General features: G+C 33.6%; 2 protein-coding genes across 12 annotated transcripts in view; one reads left to right on the top strand and one right to left on the bottom strand.

The window, feature by feature from the left end:
• The window catches only part of LOC106067269 (bis(5'-adenosyl)-triphosphatase enpp4-like), a 33,109-nt gene extending 29,848 nt beyond the window's left edge, over window positions 1-3,261 (top strand). For all 6 annotated transcript variants that reach the window (XM_056027654.1, XM_056027673.1, XM_056027660.1 and 3 more), the window contains one exon: window positions 870-3,261. In XM_056027654.1, coding sequence (XP_055883629.1) covers window positions 870-1,220 — 351 coding nt within the window. In that variant the 3' untranslated portion in view covers window positions 1,221-3,261. The remainder of the gene's footprint in view (window positions 1-869) is intronic.
• LOC106067267 (uncharacterized) lies at window positions 2,496-24,370 on the bottom strand. 6 transcript variants are annotated; one of them, XM_013226427.2, is made up of 9 exons: window positions 24,200-24,370; window positions 16,218-16,363; window positions 9,146-9,208; window positions 8,624-8,752; window positions 8,363-8,527; window positions 7,333-7,463; window positions 6,978-7,020; window positions 5,445-5,628; window positions 2,496-5,018 (listed from the first exon to the last, which is right to left on the bottom strand). In XM_013226427.2, the coding sequence occupies exons 2-9, from the start codon at window positions 16,314-16,316 to the stop codon at window positions 4,168-4,170; spliced, it is 1,665 nt and encodes a 554-aa protein (XP_013081881.2). In that variant the 5' UTR covers window positions 16,317-16,363; window positions 24,200-24,370; the 3' UTR covers window positions 2,496-4,167. The 6 variants fall into 6 exon arrangements, with proteins under 6 accessions (XP_013081881.2, XP_013081882.2, XP_013081883.2 ...); XM_013226428.2 differs by lacking the exon at window positions 24,200-24,370 and adding an exon at window positions 18,545-18,738; XM_013226429.2 differs by lacking the exon at window positions 24,200-24,370 and adding an exon at window positions 17,685-17,703.
• Between the last annotated feature and the right edge of the window lie 740 nt (window positions 24,371-25,110).

Below are 25,110 nucleotides of genomic sequence, written 5' to 3'. Positions count from 1 at the left end.
TTTTGTAATAGAGAACCAAAAATTAAATATGTGTTTGTTGTCCAAAAAGGAAATACCGTTTGGTTTATCGGAGTATGCATTTTGTACCATGTCAAAAGATAACAGAACATAAATAAAGATGTTCCTATTCATTAATACTACATTTTGAAATGCCAATCGAGAGTGCTATTAGAATTGGTCAAGTCAGTGTTGCTGTTTGTCATCTCATTGTTATATTTGGTGGTGACCTTTATTGTGGATGGATCATATATTGATAACTTATAACTGTACACAACTGCGTAATTTACTTTCCTGGTCTTGCGACTTTTACGCCTCTGCTATTTTGTATGTTGAATGGAGTCCCTATTCCCGCTTTGATATATGCAAGTTAAAAAGTTGCTCGAGTCCGGAATACGAACTTGTGCCTCAATGATGGAAGGCCAACGTGTTTTTGTCACTGAGTTTTTTAAGTAGGCTACTAATAAAAATATGTTTAATTAGTCTATTGTACGATTGTAAGCTTAAAATTTTTAACGAACAACCCAATTCTCCGTCGCCGATTTAGCACATTTCCATATAAAGAAAATTAAATAATTACTACTAAAAGAGTATCTAATTGGTTAATTTTTTTTTTATTGATTCATCGACAATACAAATTGAGGAAAGTTTCACTTAGATCCGAGAATGGGAGAAATAAAGTGTCAAAGATTTTGACCGGACAGACAGTTTTGCTAAAATGGTTGGTAAAAACATCGCTATTTTTATTTGCCCTTTCACCTCCCCTGTCTGTCCATGTCCCCATCCTCTTCGTTCCTTAGTTTTGTAAACCTTCTTTATCCCTGGCCATTAATTCTAAACCCACCCACCTTTATTATTTCCTGTATTCACAGAACGCTACAAAAAGACGAGCAAACAAATATTATGGTGACCACGGCTTTGATAACGAGCTGGTCAACATGAAGCCCTTTTTCATCGCGAGGGGCCCAGCTTTTAGGACTGGAGGTCAGGTAGTTGACCCTATCCAAAGTGTAGACATCTATCCACTCATTTGTTATCTGTTGGATATACCAGCGTCGCCCAACAACGGAAGCTTAGAGCGAGCCAAGACGTTGTTGAGAAATTCAGGCAGAGATGTAGGCAGTGATGTAGGCAGTGATGTAGGCAGCGTGCATCGAATATCTCTCTTATTTATAGTTTTAACATTCCCTTTTGTGTACCTCTTTTCCTACGTTCTAGCGTAATCTTATCTTATATAATACAGACGTTACTTCAAAAAAAGAAGAAGATTATGTGTAAATACCAGAGATGTAGATCTAGATATATAGCATTGGAGAAATCAAACGATTGAAAGACTGGGAACATTCTCGAGATACCTGAGTCTTTGAAAAACTTTGTTGTTTGAGGAGAGAAAGTTTGGAAACGTTGTATTACAAAAAAAAATCGAAAGGTAGCATGTAATAAGATAACAGAACATAAAGATATTCGTATTAATTAATAAATGAGTGCATTTGGTAGTAAGTGGACCAGTATTATATTATATAGGGCTACTATAAACACTTTAATATGTGAAGAAATTATTTAAAAAACAAAACAAATGGGATTACAGAAATGTTAATGAAATGATACATATCAAGTCCTAGGATTGTTCTCTCATATATATTTTGATGTTAATTCTAAAAAAAAATGTAGTGGAGCCGCATACAAGGTCCTGTAATTTAAAACCTCCAACACCGTCACATTTTTACTGGCAAAGTCGACCTGGACGTAGAATCCTTTACTAAGTGATATAAATGTGTACATTGCAACGATGCTGAGTGTTGAACATGTGACATTCTATACCATGTTGATCCATACTAAAAATGAATTATTCAGAATATTGTTTCGTTTCTGGTTGAATTGTAGAATTTATCATGACAACCGAGTTACTTAATTTTTTCTTTAATTTGCAGAAAAGTTTTATAGCCATTCTTTATTATTCTATATTTAGACAGACACAAAATTTAATCCCAACCTAGATTTATCTATTCTATGTCAACTTCTAAGATTGTTTCGTCTTTATAACTCCTACACTCCAAATAGTTGTTCTGTATTTGCTTTTGTTGTCTCCCTTGACAAAAAAAAATATAAAAAAAACCTTCTCGTCCACCTGAGGCGGATGTCTGACGTTCTATTTATTTTACAATTCCATTAAAAATTAATTTCATTAATTCTCTTTTACATTGACCTGTAATTGCGATTGAAAATGATTTTTCTTTTTCAGTGTGTTGACAAACAAACAGGTTAGCCCAATGTAGCCAATAACACTATATATAATTTTACAAATGGAAATTCAGCTTGACTACAAGTGTCCACCTCAGCATAACTACCATAACAATAACAAAATAGATGCAAATACGAACAACATTTACATACGTAACACGTGCACAGTTTGACACAAAACCAAATAATTAAATCTCGTAGTTTATTAGTGAACTGGTAGTAACTTATACTACGATATTCTAAAGCATTAAATAATATTTGTTTTTTACCAAGACTGCTAAAGAAATTCTCATAATTCTGAAAGTAAAAAAGAAATCCGGGATTGGTAGGTAACTAAATGTTGATTAGATTTTGACATTTTATTTTTATAATTAGGCCTACATGTAACCCTATTTGATATCTATATAAATAGCAACAATAATTGCTAGGCTACATTTCCTCATAATTTGTGTAGTCCTTTAATGCACCTTATCATCAACCTTAATCAGTGGCATAGGTAGGAATTTGCCATTATTTGGGGGCCCGGGGGGCTTTACCAATTAGTCAATTAATTAGGCCTACTGGTAATTATTGTATGACACCAACAAGGGATATTAATCCTTCAATAGTGAGAGATATGGCTAAATATGTAGGATTTCATCTCCTTAGATAATTGAACACATTATTTCTCCCACGCCCATTATCGGATAAGTTGAAACTTGGCACAGTTATTCATTGGCATAGGCAAGACATGATTCAATTTTTTTAAATTGAACTTATTATTAGTCAATCAATTATTGGTAATTATATTTATTATGTTTGATATTAAATAATGGGGATAACTTCAACATTATTGAGAGATATAGTTGTAAGTGATGCATTATTTCTTTAGATAAGACCTTTTTTTTAAAAAAAATAATTTTTTTAAATTTTGCTTTTTGTTATTGGTGCAATTAACTAACCATAATTGTTTATATATAAAGAAAATGTTAATATTATTACTTTTCCACTTTTTATGTTATAATTAAATACAGGCTGAACTAAGCAATGTCTTTTAATTTAGCATATATATAAAATTTGATACACACGAATTATATTTTCCCAACAAATTTAATGTAATCAAATTTATTTTTACACAAGTTAGCTTCAATTTGTTTGTTTGCATGTTTTGGATGTTCCTTCAGTATTGAATTTTATTATGTGCTTATCTTCATCTCCTGTTGGACAGCAGAGAATGGTGGCAGCAGGGTTCAAACCTGGGACCAGTGAGATGACAGAACACATACAACATGATCAGGCAGCCATCTAATTTGCAAAAATATGTACTGAATGCTTTAAATCATAACATTTGCCAATCTTTCTGAACTTGCTGCTTAATATGGAATTATTTCAATATATGCTCCCAAAACAAATTCAAAAGCAGCCACCTCTCAATGGGATGTTCTAATCTAGAGTCAAGGAGCTTAACTTTTTTGTTTAAAAAAATCAAAATCTGAAATTTTTATGAAAGTTTCTAATTGTCAATAAGAAACAAAAGTCTTAACAAAATTAAATCTAATGGACAATTTTATTGCATTTTCCCGTCATTATAAACATCGTTGATTGAGGTGTTAAAGCTGGAAGTCAAATATTTTGACATAAAATACTTTTTTTTATAAAGAGAGAAAATAAATTTGCATACATAATACAAATACAAAGGGAAGTGAGGTTGTATAATACCACCCATTAAGGCTTTAAAGTCAATGAACAACTCAACAATAGAAGCAAAACAACAAATAAAGATACAAAATACTTGACATAAAAATTTACATGTTTTGTAAATACAGAGATTACATCATTTGCATCTTTAAGAAAGCCCACATTTTTCATCAGTTGTAACAGGTTAATGGATACTTTGAAAACATCCTTGTTATGAAGTTCATATTCTCATTGGTTATACATCAGATATATTCAGACAAAGATTACCTTGTCATCTGTCTCATAGTCCTGAACACAATATATTGCATCACTTTGAATATCACTTTTCTTTTTATCAATAGAATGAGTTGTAGTAATTTTGGCATCAGATTCATCTCTCTCTATATCAGATATGACACTGTTAGAAGGAAGATGATCTGATGTGACACAATCTTTTTCAGGTAATTGATGATTAGAAGCTTTTGAGACAGAGTTATTGACTGGTGCCAGAGAGCTTTGTGCATCATTCATATTTTTTGATGTATCACCTTCAAAATCATCTTCAAATGATTTATTGTGATTATAATTAGAGATTGAGGATTTAATATCATTTACTAAATGTTGCACATTTTCTGAACAGTCATTTTTAGAAGCAGTCAAACATTTGTCTTCATACAGAGGGACATTATTTGTATCAACAGTTGCATTGCAATTATCTGTGATATCATTTTTATCACTACTCATGGAGTTTCCATCAGGAGGCGAACTGTCTTCCCTGTTCCATAAAGGACTCTCAAAATTAGTATTGCTAAACTCTAAATTAAAAGAGCGGTTGAGACAAGGTTTGTCACCAGGACGCAAGCAGTTGTCTGTAAGAGTAGGTAAAGATCTTGACCTTTGTCTGCTAATGAGCATTCTTCCACTTTTTGTTTGCTTCATGAAGGATGTATCATCATCATCCAGGGATATAGTAAGAATCATCTCACGAAACAGTTTTTCATTTTCCATATCATTCACATCATCTTCAACACCCTCATCATTTTTAAAGACATTATCATCATAGTTATAATAATATTCTTGGCCATCAGCATCCAAAGGTGTATACAATGAAGGAAACTGGTGTTCTGTGAATTAAAAAATACATAACTCTTTATTTTTAATATTTCTTTTAAATTAAAAAAATGGATTGATCAGTTTTTAATTTTCAATGATTTGAAAATTCTTTATATAAGTTTACATAGAAGTCTGATTCATTATGCATGCAAGATAAAACATACAGTTTGTTTTGATTCCTGATTTTCTAAATTCTGATACAGGTATGCAAACTTATAATGTTGTACGAGTATAATTTAATTTTTCCAATTAATATACAGAGATGAATGGTAGTATAATAGTAAAGACATATTTTATATAATTTTATAATCCCCTGCCATATGCCTAGATGATATAGCAGATGTTGATCTATCAGATATTAAATAATAAAATATAAGCATAGCATAAATTTATAAATCAGGTGTTTGCAAAATTGCATTGGGAAATAGTTTCATCACCTGTCATTGCATTTGATTCTTCTGCTCCAACTCCTGGCTCTCTGGGATACATCAAAATATATTTTAATTTTCTTCTTTCATGAATACTGTCTGAAATTTGCTCCAGTCGTTTCAAGGCTCCTGCATATTTTTGTTTAGCACTCTTCAGAGCTTGTTGTAGATCTTCAACAGTCTGTTTTAATTGCTGAAAAAACAATGACCATGTTTAATAAATCTACATGTTTTGTGCAGCACATTGATAGTAGAAATTAAAAAAAACAATGCTGTTATGTTAACCTTGACACTTGCTATGAGATGACTATATGAGACATGATATCATAGTTTAAATCTATATTTGTCTCAAATGAATATATATTATCTTACCTTATCTTATAGATTACAGACATTACTTCAAAAAAGAAGATAATTACATCCTATGCATTTCATGAGTCAATCTAGTCATGCATATTAATCAATGACTTAAACTCTGCAAAATCATTGGTTTTCCTGGCTTGCTCAGGCAACCTATTCCTTTTTTTAATGGCACTAGGGAAGAAGGAACACTTGTACAAATGTGTTCTAGCACAAGGAATAAGAAATGTGCTATCTTTGTGTCTTTCTGAGTATATCATTAGATTTGTTTTTCTATTTGTAAATTATGGTTTGGTGTTTTATGTATTATAGCTACTTTAACTTTTTATTCTTCTGTCATGAAGTGTCTCTAATTTTTTTTTTATTTTACTAATTGTGTTACTATAATCAAATTGGAATATTCTATTGTTATAAATCTTACTTCTTTATTTTGTATTTGTACTAGTTTCTTTTATGTTTTCTTGAGTTGAGGGATCCCAAACAGAGGATGCTTATTCTAATATTGGCCTAACTAAAGTTAAATGTTTAAGTTTTTTGTTTGATTTGTAAAAATTTCTTTAAATAAACCTTGATGTTTTGCTTGATTATTTAATAATTTCATCAATATGGGGATTCTATGATAGTTTGACATGAATGAAGAAAGTAGTTTTTATTTGTTTTATTTTCTTTTTGTTACACTTAATAACTGGCATATTTCTGGGTGGAAAGGCATGCTTCAATTCGATTTCAATTTCTGTAATTCTTCTAATTATTTTTGTAAAATTTCAGTATCTTGTGTTGTTTTTATTGTTCTATATATTATGCAATCATCTGCAAATAATCTGACTTTTGTCCCTGAACTAATACAATTTGGTAGATCATTTGTAGAAACAGTAGTGGGCCTTGAGGAACACCTGAGTTTACTATTATTGGTGTTGATTTGGAGCCATTTATTATTGCAGTTTGTTCTATTAGAAAATCCTGAATCCATTGATGTAATGAACCATTAATGCCAAAGTATTTTAGTTTTTTTAAGCAGGCTATGGTGGTGAACTTTGTAACAGTTACATTGAGCAAAAAAGTTAGAGGATCTAAGACTTTGGGTTTTATAATGTATTTTTTTTAACTGTAGAAGTGCCACTATAACTATTTAATCACTAGAAGGCAAGCAAGCAATCCAATGAGACTTATTGTGCTACTTACTAGTAACTTTACCTCCAGTTCCTTTTTCACATCAAAGTAAGCCCTAAGACAAGACAAGAAACTGTGTGAATTCAAAATATTAAAAATAGGATGTCTACATTTAGAAAAGAAAAATGTAGAAAACCTAATAAGTAAATAAAATATCTAACCATTATTGATATTTTATATCAGAAATAATTTTTAACTGAAATTAAAAAACATTTCAACAGAAAAAAGAAAAGAAAACTGATGTATGAAAGATGTTTTTAATCTAAAAGCTTACTTAAATATTTGTTTTTCAAGTTTAATTTAAAACCAAAAGAAAAAAGTTTTTAAGGCATAAACTTATTAATTATATATGTATTGTATTACTTACCGAGCCTTGCTTATAGATCTTTTATTTTTTTTTTCCAATGCACTTAGTTTTTGCTCCATTTCAGAGAAAACTGCAGCTTTTTTGCAATGATCTTTTTCACTTAATGACTTTTCTGCTTCAGCTTCCATTACCTGTAAATTAAATGTTAAAATATATTTAAAAAAGGGTCTTCAGAAGGCAGCAGGGTGTTTGATCATGATCATCATACCATTAGGATAGAATAATCAGTGTATTTACAACTAAAAGGTAACAATAAAAACTAAAGCCAAAGAAATAAAGGAGGGAGAAAGGAATCTCATCACTGTGACTAATCATAACATAATATTCAAATCAATCACTGTGTTTAATCCTAGTATAATATTCATATCAATCACTGTGATTAATCATAACATAATACTCAAATCAATCACTGTGTTTAATCATAGCATAATATCACTGTGATTAATCATAACAATACTCAAATCAATCACTGTGTTTAAAGCAATCACAATTATGTGTAAAACTAAAATGCCCGTTAAATAAAATGGTAATCAACCCTCATTTACCCCTTATAAGGTAATTAAATTCATAAACTCTTTAAAAGGCACATTTCGTTTTCCATATTCTAGAACTAAAAGGCGCATTTCTTTTTCCATATTCTAGAACTAGTTTGTTGAAGTGCTCCGTCTTCCCTAGTGTCATTAGAGCATGAAATGGGTTGCCTGAATTTACCAGGAAATGGAAAACCAATGACTTAGATGAGTTTAAACCTCTAAAATGCATGACTAAATCAGCACATGGATGTGAAGGAATATCTATAATTTATAAGATAAGCTCATTCAAATTTGGTCAGCTCTATTTAACCAAAGGAAATGAACATAAAGATTTGCAACTTAAGGGTGAAACTCATGTCACAATTAAATAGACACCAAAATTTACAAACATTACTTTCCTTTCCTAGTTTCTCCTTTCACTTTTTATTATACAAACTACAACCCAAATCATAAAAACTAATTTTGATAAAAAACTAATAAAGACTAGATCTATTTACCCTAATTACTGCATGGTTTAACATTTCCTGCCAGGCTTTGGACAAGCTGACAGTTTTGTCATCCAACAGCCGTAACTCTGCCAAGGAAATGGTTTCTTTAGCAGCCAAGTAAACACTGTTGGCAGACTGAAACTTTCTGGCACTCCTAACAGCCTCGCTCTGAGCCTAAGAAAAATGTAAAATGAAATGGTAATATCACATTGTGCCATACCATTTGGAATGTTCCTAATGAAATCTATTGTGTGGTATTGTGGGTCATACCTGTCTTGCTGCTTCTTTTAATTCAAAATATGGACGTGCTCTTTTGATGCTGGCACCATCTTTCTTCTTGAGAGCCTCCAGAGCCTGGGAACACTCTGAGAATGTTGTTTGATACTTAGCCCTTGCCTCCTAAAGAAAAAAGGTTTAATAACATTGATAAACCTAGTCCAATAGAAAACATATAAGATCTTTGGCCACATAAACATAAGATCTTTGGCTACATAAACATAAGACCTTTAGCTGCATAAACATAAGAACTTTGGCTGCATAAACATAAGATTTTTGGCTACATGAACATAAGATCTTTGGCTAAATAAACAAAATATCTTTGGCTAAGTAAACATAAGATCTTTGGCTACATAAACATAAGATTTTTTGGCTAAAGCTAAAAAAAAATGGCTAAAGTTTAATGTGATTATATTCTTTTATAGCAAAAAAGTAAATGATGAGTTAAAAGTATTTGTTTAAATTATGCATATAGAAATGTGACTGTCAACGTGACTAGTTGTATTTAGATCTTACATCTATTTCTTTCTCCAGTCTGTTCACATCTCCACCAGCTTGGTTTAGTATTTCTAGCTCTTGCTGAAAACATATAAATGATTTTTTTATGTGAAGAGTAGGCATATATAAGTTCCCTTTAGATAGGGCTATAATAGGTTGAAATTTTCAAGATTAGGACTTCGGTTGAACTTTAATGTTTAAACTTTCAAAAGCATAAAATGTTAAAGTTACCTTGAAAGTTTAAAAACGTATGATTTTAAAACTTTTGTACTTCACGTTTCTCTGACCAAGTATAAGGTAATAGTAGTGGTAGTGGGCCCTATAAATATACTATAGGGCATGTTAAACTCCCTTTTCTTTCTCTATTCTAACTTATCTTTAGATGAAGTTATCTGTAATTTATGCATTCAGGACAGAAAATACATTCATTATTAATTAAGCATTCAAATAGATTACACAAGAGAAAAAAAAGGACAGAGCAAGACAGTCTACAAGTAAATGTTGGCCTACCTACTGGCCTATTTATTGACAAGCTATTTAGCAAAATAAGTTACTAGCAGGCGGGAGAAAACACGTTGGATGTCAGTAAAATGATGTAACCGTGCAATCATCTGGTTCCCATGAAGTTGAACGTAAATGGTCTATTTAGAAATACGTACAAATAAAATACTAGAATTCAAAACTCGATAAAGTTCAAGAGCAGAAAATTGATTTTATTAAAAGAGCACATATAATTCCGTTTCTCCAGAAAAACTAGAATTTATTGCTATGTTGTTCAAGAAAGTCATGATGCTGTTTTTTTTTGTTTTTTTTTAATAATTATTATTTGTGTTTCTCTTATACAGTTTAGTAAGCTCAATTCAACACGACAAGAATTTCTTATTAAAGAAAACTATGAAAATAATCATTTGATATGAGACTATGTAGCTTTCTCTCCCTACATTCTCCACTGTATAATCACTTGCTTTCCCACACATCAATGATTCCTTGTTCTAAATAATATATATCTTGCTTAATTTGTAGATTAAGTGCTGAAGATAATCAGGCTTTTATCTTAAGAATTAAGAGTTCCCCCAGCGTGACGTCTTACCAATGAATAACTTTGCAGACCTTTAATGTGTTTGCTAACTTCCAAAATTAAACTATGCTCAATAAACTCAACCATTCTTGAATTGTCAAAGTATTGACTAGACCATGGACTAGACCTACTAGCTTGTATGCACGCCTACACGTTGGTTGTGAGGATAGTCTTCGAGGCTACGCAGTGTGTGTGTTAGTGTAAACATGTTTGTTGCTAGAGTACATTTTTTCTCTTTAAAGTACATAGCGATCACAAACAACGAGACACGAACTTCTTTTCAACTTTCAAAACTTTTTAAAAGATTTCAATTTCACAATAATCCACATCGTGTAGGCCTATTTGGCCAAGATCAATGTAAACAAATGCAACTGGACTACTGGACTCGACCCTCTCGCCTCTGGCTACGCCCGGTATTTCGATCCACCTAGAGGTACTTTGCAAGACCAAATTGTGGAAACAAGCAAAATAAAACAAATCCTTTAAAAAAAAAGCTTATCTAAGGGAAAGAACAAATTGTCTCTCAATAATGTAGAATTTATTTCTCTTATTCGATATCAAACAAAATAATTAATTACCAATAATTACTTGACTAACTGTTTTTTTTTAATTTAGTCGTATTTTGTTAGGTACAAAAAATAATTGTTTAAAGTTTGAACTTGATTCGAGAATGGGCGTGGGAGAAATAACGTGTTCAATTATCTATAGGGACGAAACCCTACATATGCATAATTCATAACCATCATAATATTCATAACCTGTGAATAATTAAGGATAATTTCCCTTTTTTTGGTATCAAACACTATAATTAATTACCAGTAATTAATTGACGAGTTATAATTTTTTTTTATTCGTATATTGCCAATAAATAATTGTGCAAAGTTTCAACTTGATCCGAGAATGGCTGTGGGAGAAATAAAGTGTACAAACTTTTTACCAGACAGACAAACAGTTACAGTTGCTATAAACTTTTGTAAAAAACAGAAAGAAAGAAATCTAAAGCTGTAGAACCAACATCTGGCAATGTGTGGCGGGAAAAAATCTCTATAGATTTGATATCGTCTTATAAGTTGATAACCTAAACTCGTTATTACTCTTTCTTGTAGAATCTGTGGGTCGTAGGCAGGTAGTAAATAGCTCTACGTTGCTACAGTGAATGGGCCGTGTTTATGTGATCGTCATCGGGGATCACCAACCTTGAGTCCCTTGACATTTGGGCATTTCGAACAAACAAGACTAGCTAGATAATACGCTGTCAAACTAGGTACCCAAGTCAATTACTGTACGTAGGCCCTAACAGGGGTTAACGTTCGTTGGCTGTAGCAGAAGAGATTAGTTGTCTAAGTTTCTAATCAGTGTCAACAGTTTATGAAGGTCACAGGTTACGGTCTAAAGATACGTGACCGGACAACACTGAAGACGCTTAATTCTCTGTCAATCCATTAAATCTTCTTTAGACAGGGCAGCAGTGGTTGTTCACCCTACCCTAAAAAAAGGTTGTTTTTAAATTAATAACAAATTCTAAAATATTGACTAAGCAGCAGGCTGAAATAGATTGCGTAAAATGTGGTTCGAGATAAGGACAGAGGTCTAAATTGTAAAGTAGCATTAATATACAAAACACTGAATCATAATTTACAAATATGCAACCATAGCACAACTTTAAAGAAGGTTACAAAGACAGTTTGTGTGGAAACACAAACTCAAAATCGGCCCCCGAAGTGGTCCATCCAGGCAGGCTTCAATATTTTCAGAAAGAACATCCGATGAAATTATTTCAAAGACAAATGAGAGATAAGAATGGAGAAAGAAGGTTGACATATCGTGTGTGGTGCCCCAACGGTCCAGCAGATCAAAGGATAGGTACAAGTGAATGCAAAGTTAGATGTGAACCTGGCCTAACTAGTTCCCCTTTAGGACCTTGTGGTCTATAGGACAGATGATGTAAAGTTCATCTGTTTTTGTGGCCTACGCTTAACGAGGGTGTCATGTAGCCAGCACTACGACCAACCGCCTTTGCTTTTCCCCAATTGATATCAGGTACCCATTAGAGCTGGGTGGACTCAGAGGCGCCCAAGGATTCCGAAGTTGAAAATCCCAGTCTTCACCAGGATTCGAACCCGGGACTCCGGTTCGGAAGCCAAGTGCTTTACCGCTCAGCTACGGAGCCTCCCCTGGCCTAACCGAAGTCTTATAATTGATGTTATTGTTTTGAAAAGGCTCAATCTCTTATGGCTTATTCGAATCCCTTTACGGGTATCCTAACTACAAAAATCTTAAGAAAATGCAGTTTACAAGATTATTATTCGTTTTAAATTAGGTCTAACTTATAATGCATACCAAATAGCTTTTTCTCTTTAAAAAACTGCTTGCATAAGTGATTTAAAAAATAAGATTTTTCGCTTTCAGAAAAAAAAAAAGTAGCCTTTGCATCAGAACTTTGAATGGTCTAAAATATTGTGATGTCGGATTTTCACTATCTTTTCTAGTTTATGAGATCTAAACGGGACAGACTGACAGACATTTCACACAAAACTAATAGCATCTTTTCCCCTTTCGGGGGCCGCTAAAAAATACTCAGAAAGACACAGATAAAGGCACATTTCTTATTCCTTATGCTAGCTAGACATATTTATGAATAATTTCTTAGTGCCACTAAAAACATGGAACACCTTGCCTAAATCAGCAGAGAAAACCAATAGCTTAGCAGAGTTAAATAAACATACACGACTAGATGGGCTCATAGATACGCGAATCATCTTCTGTTAAAAAGTAACGTCTGTAATTTATAAGATAAGATAAAATAAGATTTCTGTTCAATTGTGCAAGCACTAAATGTACAAGTCTTCAGTCATGCCTGGTGTGTCAGTGACAAACTGTTGATGGTATACATTCTGACACAAATCGTGTGGTCCACGTAATTAAGTGTCAGCTATAATTAAAACAGGGCTGTTGAGGTCGCGATAAAGAATTAGCCTGTAAGATCTAGAATTTTACTTAGTATAGTAAGTCATTGTGCTGATTACACCATGCACTTTTCAACAGAGGCACACTTTGTTATAGGAATTAATGAGCTCTACTTTACCAGCTCTAGTATGGTGTTCAAAACTCGTACAAAGCTCTTCTTATGTAAGGAATAACGGGAGGGGGAGAGAGACCCACACACGTGGAGAGAGAGGGAGAGTTGGAGAGAGAGACATGGAGAGAGAGAGAGAGTTAGAGAGAGAGTTGGAGAAAGAGACATGGAGAGAGAGACACAGAGAGAGTCACACAGAGAGAGAGAGACACGGAGAGAGAGAGACATGGAGAGACAGATAGAGACATGGAGAGAGGTGGAGAGAGAGAGAGAGACATGGAGAGAGAGAGAGTTGGAGAAAGAGACATGGAGAGAGAGAGTTGGAAAGAGAGAGAGAGTTGGAAAGAGAGAGAGAGTTGGAAAGAGAGAGAGTTTGAGAGAGAGAGAGACCTGGAGAGAGTTGGAGAGAGAGTTGGAGAGAGAGACATGGAGAGAGAGACACGGAGAGAGAGAAACATGGAGAGAGAGAGGTGGAGAGAGAGACAGGTGGAGCGACATGAGGAGAGAGATGTATTTCTTCATTTTTAATTTGCAGTTTTTATCTCTTTAAAAAAAAAAGGGGGGGGGGGACTATAGAGAGTATGTCTTGAGTTCACATCTCAGGAATAGACTAAAGCCAAACATGATGTAACAAACTGAGAATACTAAAACATCACATGATTATGACTCGTAGTTTTAAACAGGTTAGTTTTATTTATTGAAATCTCTTTTAGACCTGTAGTCTAATTTAGTTTCACGCAAAAATACTAAATATTTGTCTGTTCATACATTTCCATATAACTAACGGCATATAGCTAAAAGATACTGAACATTCTTTCCTGGTATTAAAACTGTAGTAAAATAAAGTGTTGACTAGCACTAAACGCTGGATAGTTGAGTAGCACTTCACTCTTTAGTTTGGGGTTTTCAAGGAAGTATAAAGGCAAGGCTATTGTATTGAAAACTTGGGTTGAACTTCTTTCCCATGTTACTTTTTAGTTGATTGTAAGCTTTGTAGGCTACTTAGTGCACTTCCTGAACTCTAAGAATAAACTTCAAAAATGTAAATAACTACGTCTTTAGTCACTGAAGAATGAGTTTCAAGAGACACACAGTAACATTAGGTCTAGAAATATAACTTACAGTAACATTAGGTCTAGAAATACAACTCACAGTAACATTAGGTCTAGAAATACAACACACGGTAACATTAGGTCTAGAAATACAACTCACGGTAACATTAGGTCTAGAAATACAACTCACAGTAACATTAGGTCTAGAAATACAACTCACAGTAACATTAGGTCTAGAAATACAACTCACAGTAACATTAGGTCTAGATTTATATAACTCACAGTAACATTAGGTCTAGAAATAGGCTACAACACACAGTAACATGAGGTCTAGAAATACAACTCAGTAACATTAGGTCTAGAAATACAATACACAGTAAAAAAAAAAACGCAAGCTAAAAATATATGGCCATTTTACAAGATCTTCGGGGCTTGCAAAGACCTTCCTTCAGGGAACAGTACCAGGAAAAAGAAGAAGAGGCAGACAGAGAAAGCGATGGGAGGACAACATAAAAGAACGGACGGGCCTGCCATTGAAAGAGGTTCTAACAAAGGCAAAAGACAGAAAGGAATGGAGAAAGACGGTCGACGAATCATGCATGGTGCCCCCACGGACCAACAGACTAAGTCATAGGTAAAGGTAAGGGCAAATATAGAATTGTGAATCACATGCTATATGTATGTTTGTTCACTAGCTTATATCCATTTGTGTATGTCAGTTCTCTTTCTAGATATCAATAATGCATTGAATTTCGACTACAGATAGGATCCTTTTTTTTAAAGAAATCTTTTCTAAAATAGCTGTAAATGTGTGTTTATAACTGCCATAATGTCATAAATGTTAGGAGCACGATTACAATGAAATATAGAGATAGACTTACAATTCAGAATAGTATAACTGCAGCAACCGTATTTTCTTATGGCATTTTTTTTTTTCATATTTGACTGCTTCTATTTGTTTTTTAAATTAATTTATAATAATAATAAGGACACAGTGACCGAGATCAACATAAATGTCTAGAATGAAGTCAATAAAAAGTTTAATGTACAAACTGGCTGGCTTATTGGTATGGAATGTACAATTTGCAGCACATTATTTAATCTTATAGCCACCATCCAATATATCTATATAATAGCCTATATATAATATCCCTCTACAACTCAAGTATGAGTCAGTACAATCAATACTCAAAGGAACATGCACTAGAAGAGAAAAAAAAACGCTCCGCCCATTCCGTCAATCATATTGATTAGTAATTGCAACAGTTGGTGGCTTACAACTAAATTGTAAATATTGACATTGACTTAGAGGTCTCTATGCACACTACTCAGAGGGGATGACACCGCTTCAATCTGTAACTAAATGACTAATTCAAAACCTTGGCTGACGATACAATTTGTTGCAGACAGAAAACACTGCGGTGTATATAAATGTTGACCGTCATCTCTTGATGGTATTTATAGTGAGATATTCTTCATGATAATTATTTAGTTTACACGCTACAGAATTGCCCCTAGAGTGCATTCATTGATCGTATGTAACTAATATTCTATTCTAGTCTACAGTCTAGATGTATTCTCTTTTTTTTTTAATATGAAAATAATTTTATTGGTTGCCAGCTTGTAATGCTGATCAAATATGCTATCATATATACAGAGCTGTAAGGGACGTAGACGCAGAAATGTAACTAGTCAGAACTATAAGCTTTGTTGATAACGATGTAGGCCTACTAACATGCCAAGAGAAAAAAAAGAAGAAAAACTTACTATCAGAAGGATGAAAGAAGAAATAAAGTGGAAATGAGAGAGAGACAGAAAGAGGGAGAGAGAGACAGAAAGAGGGAGAGAGAGGGAGAGAGAGAGAAAAATCTCAGTTGCTGTTACCTTAACTCTAGGGTCAACCTCTTCCTCACAGTCCATTATTTCTTCATAAACCTCCTCTTCTTTCAGCCTTGTCGTCATTGTGGATCCAGCAGAGCACATTTTCGGATTGGACAGCGCAGCTGACTCTGACCACTGGCTATCGCTACCTGGATACAGGAGAAACATAGCGTCACAGTATATTCGAATCATCCGTCTACGTTTACCTAGGCCTACAAGGATGTGTGCCTTTAGTGTACATGCGATAAAGTGAAATAACTAGGAAGAGATAATATTACATCTATTACAGTCACGAACGAAAATAGAATGTTGGAGGGGAAGTGATTAAAAATAGATTACTAATTGAGGAGGGAAACCCCGGTCCAGGCTATTTTGATAGGCCCATACGTATAACAACCTGTTATCGTGGGACTATCTAAAAGTGATGTTATTTTAATGGTACATAGAAGGGAAAAAACACTGTTAAAGTTCCTTTAAAGAGTATCAATTAATATCACAGAACAAAAAAGCAAACAGCTCATTAGTAGCATTTACATAAAGAGTCATAGACATTCCTAGGTTAGCACAATATAGATCTAGTAGCTGCCTTAAACAATAGGTCTCTCATGTATATGATCTTTTTTTAGAAATCTTGTTATCATTGGAGGGGAGGTGAAAAAAAATGTTAATATCTTAAAATATTAACAACAAAAAAAAAGGTGAGAAACGTAAAGAATACAGGAAATCGGGCTAAATATTTATAGGCCTACAGTCGATTGTAAGAGACTATCTCTACTGTCTTGGCACACCACCTACCAAAAGTAAAACAAATATTACATTGAGTGAATGGTAGGATTTTATTTTGAATAGAGGAATACTGGAAATAAGTGGCAAAGACATGAGTCAATAGGCCAAGTAAATAAAACTTGTGTATAGAGAGCTACGGCAGATGTAGCCTACTCACAAAGTGGGCCTATGCTATACAGAGAACACAGGGAAGTACTTCGGAACTCGAAGGCCTTTTTTGATGTAACCTTTTTTTTTTTTTTGTTTGTTTAGTGGTCCTGAAGTAAACAATAGCACAGCCTTAGCCTTAACATCAACAATACCAATTAAATGCTATGATTTACACCTGACAGTGAGGAAAAATATCTCAATTTTGACAAAGAGTAAACAATAAGCTATAAGGAAAAAAAACTTTGTCTCTATATAAACATACAAAATAACTAATTCAAATAATAAAGAAAATAGGTTAAGTTGCTTAATTATTGAAAAAAGTCTGTGTGAAAGGTAGCCTATGTATTTATAGATAGGCCTATCATTGGTCCACAAATAGATCCAGTATGAGCTCTTTTTTAGCATAACTTTATGGCTGAATTGTTTGTTTTTTTATTATTATTATTATTGGCAAAATCAACATTTTATTTTTATTTAGCTTATATTTTATTAATAATTACATATGATTATCATAATTACTATTAATATACTTACTATTTGTACAAAGTTATCAGCTCGGATTGGACACGTTATATCTCCAACTTCACATTCTCGGATCAAGTTGAAACTTTGCACAATTATTCACTGTCGATGACAACACACGAAACAATCGAGAAATTGAGCAATTATTTAATCAATTAATTTTTTTAAAATAGAGACAGTACTAAGCTACGGGAGATAAACCTTGTGTAGAGACTTGGGTCGTCGGCTAAAAATTTGAAACAGCTACAAAACCTTCTTTACAAAAATCTTGGCTAGCCCAGTGGCTTTAAGGCTCAAGTTCGAATTCAGACTCGAGAAACTTTGTCTTTCAATGTCTTTTGAAAAGTCAGCACGAACACGTTTTCCCAGCTCCCCAAATGACCACTCGGACCAATTGGTCCATACTTTAAAGTTGTCTCGCTACAACGTATAAAGGAAACTATACTTATACCGCCACATCAGTCAAGTACAATTTCTTTCTCTTGTTCGATACCAAACAAAAAAATTAATTTCTAAAAGTAGTAAATTAACTTATTGGTTGTTTTTTTTAATAAATGTTTTTTTTTTTGTCAGGTAAAAGAAATAATTGTGCAAAATGTCAGCTTCATCCGAGATTGGGTGTTGGAGAAATAATGTAGCCTAACCTTTTACCAGACAGACAGACAGATGGAGTTGATGCTTTGTAAAAACTATTGATAAAAATATTTCCAATCGCACAAATTTATTATTGTTAGTCTAGGTCTATTAAAAATTAATTACATGATTGCTCAAAATAAATGATACTATTAAACTTAATATGAGCTTTGTTTAAAAAAAAAATATTGTAACATATTTTGCTTGTGAGGCCTGTAAGTTAAATAATTCTCTCTTACCTTTATTCGCTACAAAAAATGTTGCATTACGGGAAAAACGAAACAGAACGAAGTTTATACTTTTACATAGTACACAAAACTGAACTAGTAGGCCTACTTCTGATTACGCAAGTCAAACTGTAATCACGTAACTAAAGAACAATCTACAACTAGCGGGTCACTTGCCTTGTAGACGTCAACCAGTATAATGTAAGCCTACTTGACTAGGCCACTTGGAAGCGAGGCTACTTATGCCACGCAGCTATAGTCAATGGTCACTTAAACGACCAAGCGCTGGTCCCGCCAGCCAAGAGTCGTAAATTAATCTAAGCCTAGTGACACCTTTTTAAATATATTATGATAAGAAGTTGACGCCTACGGACAGGAGTGGGTAACACAATGACACTAGCAAGAACTCTCTCATGGTGCCGTTCTGGTGACCATATAGATCTAGAGCCTGGTCCGGCCACAACGACGGGAAGAACAAACAAGAAAAATACAATAATACTTAAAAAAAAAAAGAAAACAAAGTTTATCTTAAGTGTCATTGTACCAATTAGTTTGGGTCAGCCATGTCATTCAATTTGTTATACATCTGGATTAACGCTATTTTTACTATTTGTTTTTGTTTAGCGCAGTTTCATTCATGATTTTCGCTTTATCAATACGCTATGATCCTATAACTTGTTTTAACCAGATGGGAAATTTTAAGCGATGACCTAATTATCTGCACAAAATATAAAGGGGACTTATTCAACTTATAGCACATCTGTCAAGAACTTTTTTTTCCTTGTTCGATAATAAACAAAATAATTAATCACCAATAGTTAACGAATTCGTTAATATTTTTATTGATTCTTGTTTTGTCAGGTACCGGTACAAGAAATAATTGTGCAAATTTTCAAAGTGATCCGAAATTGAAACTTTGTACCATACAGACAGAGTGAGTTGATACAAGCTTTTTAATAAAGTTAAAAGAATTCATCAAACTAACGGTAAAACTTTAATTGAATGTAATGAATCTTATCTTCTTCTTTAAAAGAGATAAGATAAGATCATCTTGAGCCAATTAAAAAAAAAGAATAGTGACCTTGAAGTTATAAGTTCAATTCTTATGCACCATTTTATAACAAGGTTACAAAAGACAGTTTGTGTGGAAACACAAACTCAAAATTGGCCCCCGAAGTAAAATGTTTTACATAATTCGGATAATCCTTCAGAGTTGAAGATAGTTTACTTCCTAGTCCAAACCTCCCGCAGGACGACGGGGGATGGGAGCAGGCAGGGTTTGAACCTTCGATCGTCGATAAATCCAAACGACAGTCCAGCGCGCAAACCGCACGACCAGTGGTCCACCCAGGTAGGCTTCAATATTTTCAGAAAGAAAATCCGAATGAAATTATATCAAAGACAAATGAGAGATAAAAATGGAGAAAGAAGGTTAACAGATCTTGTGTAGTGCCCCAACCGTCCCGCAGATCAAAGGATACGTGAAAGTGAATGTAAAGTTAGATGTGAACCTGGCCTAACTAGTTTGTGGTCTATAGGGCAGATGATGTAAAGTTTATCTGTTTTTGTGGCCTACGGTTAACAAGGGTGTCATGTAGCCAGCACAACGACCAACCGCCTTTGCTTTTCCGACTTTTCCCCAACTAATGTCAGGTACCCATTAGAGCTGAGTAGACTCAGAAGTTGAAAATCCCAGTCTTCACCAGGATTCGAACCCGGGACCCTCGGTTCGAACTAAATAAGTTAATTGTTTTGAAAAGGTTCAATCTCATATTCGAATCCTCAAAAAAAAAAAAAAAAATTCCGCTATATACAAAAATGTTCACGAAAATGATGTTTATAAGATTACTATTCGTCTTAAATTAGGTCTAACATATAATGCATACTAATTAGCTTTTTCTTATAAAAAAAACTGCTTGCATAATTAATTTTAAAAATTAGAATTTTCGCTTTCAGGAAAAAAAAAGTAGCCGTTGCATCAGAACTTTGAATGGTCTAAAATATTGTGAAGTCGGATTTTCAATATCTCTTCTAGTTTACGAGATCTAAACGGGACGGACGGACAGACGGACAGACATTTCGCACAAAACTAATAGCGTCTTTTCCCCTTTCGGGGGCCACTAAAAAGTAAACCAAAAAGTCTGGTTGAATGACACACTATATAATAGACTTGTACATAGAACGTAGAAAGTGTACTTTAGTTAATGTGGTTTGTTAAAAAAAATGTTTAGATTTTGTATAACAATCAACACAAAAAAAACAACATATTATTGAATGTTTATAAGCTAGCAATATGAAATATATTGTAGGCCTATATTGTATACTTTATCCAATGTAGTCAAATTGAATTATTTAAGAATTTTTTATGTACATTTTAAAAATAATTTCCAACAATTTTTGACAAATTTATAAGGTAATACCATAAAATCTAAACATAAATGTCTATATTATAACAACGTACTGAAGATAAGCTATGTGTATTGGACATATTGAGATTTAAAGCCTTTACAATTAATAACGAAATAGGAAGAAAAAAAAAAGAATAAAAAAATGATTTACATTTAATTATGCAAAATATTTTTGTTATATTGTTAACTTTGCGCCAGAACATTTTCTTCTGCTGTTTTTTTTTTTTTAATTAACACTTCAAGAAAAACCAACCAGAAGTTACAGGGTGCCGCAAAGTTCGAACAGGAAAGGGGAGGAATCCTTTTGAAATGGCAAAGTAGAAAAATTGTTACATGAAGAAAAGATTTTGGTACAGCAGACGGTTCAGCTAAGTCTTTTTCCTGTTTTCAAATGACAATGTTTCTTCATTTATTTTATTTTATCAATTCAAAAAATCTCGAGAGAGAAAAAAAGTCAAAAGTTCCATCATCGGGGAGGGGGGGGGGAAGCAAAATTAAAAACTTTTTTATAGCTAAGACATTACGTTGAGGTCAACAACTGAAAATATATGGTTCAACAAAAAGAATCACTATCGTGTGCTATTATCATGTGTTATGACATATTTGTCATAAGTAGATCGACTTGGAAAGAAGACAGTGGGCCTATAGAGACGCGCCTACTCCACTATCTGGATTGTTTTGTTGCTTTGTTGACACCAAATTTTAAGCGTCATTGAATAAAAGAACGGATTACCCACAATTCACTGCGCAACTCCATTTAAAATCAATTCGTGCCAATCACAAGTGAAAAGAGAAGAAAACCTTTATGCCAAGACCAAGGCGAACCCCAAGGCCCCAAATCTCAAGATAGACAAATCAATTGAAAGATAACCTTGGGGTCCTTCGTTATTTTTCAAACAAGTTGTGTAATTGAGGCCTACTGTTCTATTTTGTCAGCTAGGCTGTTCAATGTAGAAGTCCATTTTACTTCACAGACGGTGTTTCTAAATGACATCACCCGTCATAAAAAGCCTATTGTGAACGTTTGACCTTCAAAGTTATTTGAAGAATGCCACGGCTCCAAAGAGGGGGCTGGGGTGGTGGAGACGTGTGATTGGGCACCTATGGTGGGTATCTACCTTGTCTACCCCGCTTTACAATCACACAATGCATTCCATGACTGGTCGGAAAACAATTTCCAGGTCTTTGTCAGGACACAAAAAGCAACCGCAACGTAACAAGAGTGTCCTCTAACTATTGGTTTTCAAAATGGAAGAGGAATTTTATTTATCTTATCTTATGAATTTACAGATGTTCCTTTGAAAAAAAAAAAAAGAATTACGTCCTACTTAAAGGAACACAAATGTTACAACTATACATTGTGTAAATATTATTACAAAGTTCCTCCATCGCATGCAAATGCTAAAGATGAAAGTGTCATACAAGTGTTCTATTTACGACATCGTTATAAATACATCAATTGTTGCTCTAGAATTTAAAAAGAGATTCCTTCGTGTCTGAGATTGGGTTTATAAACAATAGGTGTATGGTTGATAAATATGTATGATCAAAGTGCACTTTATTTTTTAAAAGACATTTAAGACTAGAATTAGATCTAACTGTATATTATTTTCAAAAATCAGAACATAGGTTCCTGTGAGAGCTATAATGTCCTGCCAAGAACGTCCCTAAATGATAGATGAGACATGACCATTGCCGCTGGATATAAGGATTAGTTGAGAATACTGATGAAACATCCGCGGACCATCTGGCTTGACATCGTGGTCGTGGATGGTGGAGGGAGAAAAACATCTTGAAACATTACAGCAATTTATGTTTATATACTTCAAATACAACAAAACGATCGTTAACTTTGAGAAGTCATTTGGATAGACAACTGAACATGAGGGCAAGCAAGGTTCAAGGAGAACAAAATGATCCTGTCCATCGAGGATAATCCGGCTGCTGGATTCAGACTTTAAAAAAAGCACTAGCTGTGGTGGGCCGAGATCGCGATAGCGTTGTATCTGAGCTTATAGAATCGGAAACGAAAATGTAGACATCATATTTCTGCAAGTTATCCCTTTAGGCCAACATATAATAGAAATAGGATAGAACAGATGTTCAGTAAATGTTAACAGCGAGCAGGCATGATTGAAACACTGTTCATGTGAAACTCTTCTCAAATAAAAACCTCGAAGTGGTGATGAGATGGAAACCTTGTTTTTTTCAGTTATGTTAGGCCTGCTACGGTTTTAACTGTTTCCATTGGTAACGAAATAACTAAGAACTCGGATTTGTTGAAAGAGTACGTGCAGGTACGGCATTGCAGTTCTAATACGAACCTTCTTTCCAGTGTCCCTCATTGGTATTCAATACGGGGCAGCAATATAACACTGTGTGGGACGATGACGTGGTTCAGTCAGTAGGAAATGTTATACATTTAACATTAATAAGCTGAAGAAGAACTATAATAATTTACGCCACAATTACTTCTAAATATTGAATAGGCCTATAATTATTAGATGTAAATCTATAAAATTGTCTAAATTAACATAGATATGAGCATGTTTCCATTATCAAGTTTAAAAAAGCCTAGGCCAACATATTAACAAATATATTTAGTTCTACACATATATATCAAAATCTAAATAACAAATGCACGAGCTTGATCGAATATTGTTTTTTTTTTCTTTGTTGTTTTTTTCCAAGGCATTCACAGAAAATGAGTAGAATTGGCAGAGTGGGTCCATCGAGAAGGCCTACATGAAGAAGAACCAAGAGAAATCAAATTTTGGCTCCCCTTGAATCTTAGTAGTGACTTATAGATCTAGATCAACCCACTGCTGTTAAATCAGATTTTAAAAAAATATAAAAAAATTATATAATGTCGTTATGTTGTGGTCCTCTGACACCCTAGTTAACAATTTTAAGTAACGATACTGTTAGTGTGATCTCGAAAGAAACATCAGTCACCTATTAATCTATTAATATATATACTCAATGTAAGAACAAATTAAAGGATCAAATTTAAATTTACAAAAACGTTCTCAAATAGGTCATCGTCTATATTCTCTGTATCAGTATATGCGGGGTCAATAACAAGAGTCAGCGCTCTGCATGTGCCTTACATTTATGTTATTACATAACATGTAACGCGTGTCTGTTTTAAAAGCCATGCTTAAAGGCCAACTTTATATTTGACAAATGACTTATACATTCTGTATTTCATTTACATATGAATTATATGTATAACGAGTTTATTATTCTAAAGACTCACTTGTTACAACCGTTTAATAACATTCCAAAACGTTGGCAAAAAAATAATATTCTAGTAAAAAGAAAAATAGTTCTGATTAAATGTCTTGAGCTACGACCACATTTCAACTTCCATTGAAAACACAGCAACACGACCCAAACATAACCTAAATTCAACTCCCTGTGTACAGGTATGTGTGTAATCCCAACAGCTGACAGTTCATAACAAGCCCCGCCCACTTCTTTTCGATACCGACACCAATAACCTTCACACACAGAGAAAGAAACACACACACACACACATATAGGCCTATACACCTTACTTATCAACATCTGAAGCCATGAAGTCAATATGTTTAACTGGCACAGTTTTGCGTATTTAATTAACGGCTGTTAAACTCAAAAACGTATGAATCAGAACCAAATAATTAAATAACTAGAATTCTACTACCGAGTAATTTGCACACCTCCAATCAGATCAACAGTTTTACGCCTAAACTAAGTGATTATTTTTAGGCTACCCCAACCTCACGGTTCCCTTTCCATTTAAAAAGCAGGTAAAGTCCATAAAATTTTTGTTGGAATTCTTTCAATTAATAAATTTTGGCGTTTATTTGTTTATTTTTGGAAGTGGCAGGTATAAGTGGCAAAACTTTTAGTTGCCTATAACTCTATGCAGTTGGAATTTTAGGTTTAAAAACTTATAAACTCACTATCAAGAAACGTTTTTAATGGTTTCACTGGACTTTTAAAGCAGCAAATTTTTCGCTCGAAAGTCATGATATTTTGTACTTCTATACATTGTAGATTTTTTTTTATTTTTACGGTTCCAGGAGCACCAAGCATCTGCTGGACACAATAGAAGACGATCATAACACATTTCCGGCGGAAGTTCAATAATTGCATGTTTCTTCGGGAACACTGAAACAGCGA

Source organism: Biomphalaria glabrata, chromosome 1 (genome assembly GCF_947242115.1).
Source record: "Biomphalaria glabrata chromosome 1, xgBioGlab47.1, whole genome shotgun sequence".
NCBI classification, from domain to species: domain Eukaryota; kingdom Metazoa; phylum Mollusca; class Gastropoda; family Planorbidae; genus Biomphalaria; species Biomphalaria glabrata.
The sequence above is the reverse complement of the archived record's forward strand: the minus strand, read 5'-3'. Positions and strand labels throughout refer to the sequence as shown.

Excerpts from the sequence above, each read along its gene's own strand:
- LOC106067267 (XM_056027609.1), bottom strand. The coding sequence starts at position 16,406 with ATGATTCGAATATACTGTGACGCTATGTTTCTCCTGTATCCAGGTAGC. Across the intron at positions 8,753-9,145 it reads GACTGGAGAAAGAAATAGAT|GAGGCAAGGGCTAAGTATCA; the intron begins GTAAGATCTAAA and ends TTTTTTCTTTAG. Across the intron at positions 7,464-8,362 it reads TAAACCATGCAGTAATTAGG|GTAATGGAAGCTGAAGCAGA; the intron begins GTAAATAGATCT and ends TTTAATTTACAG.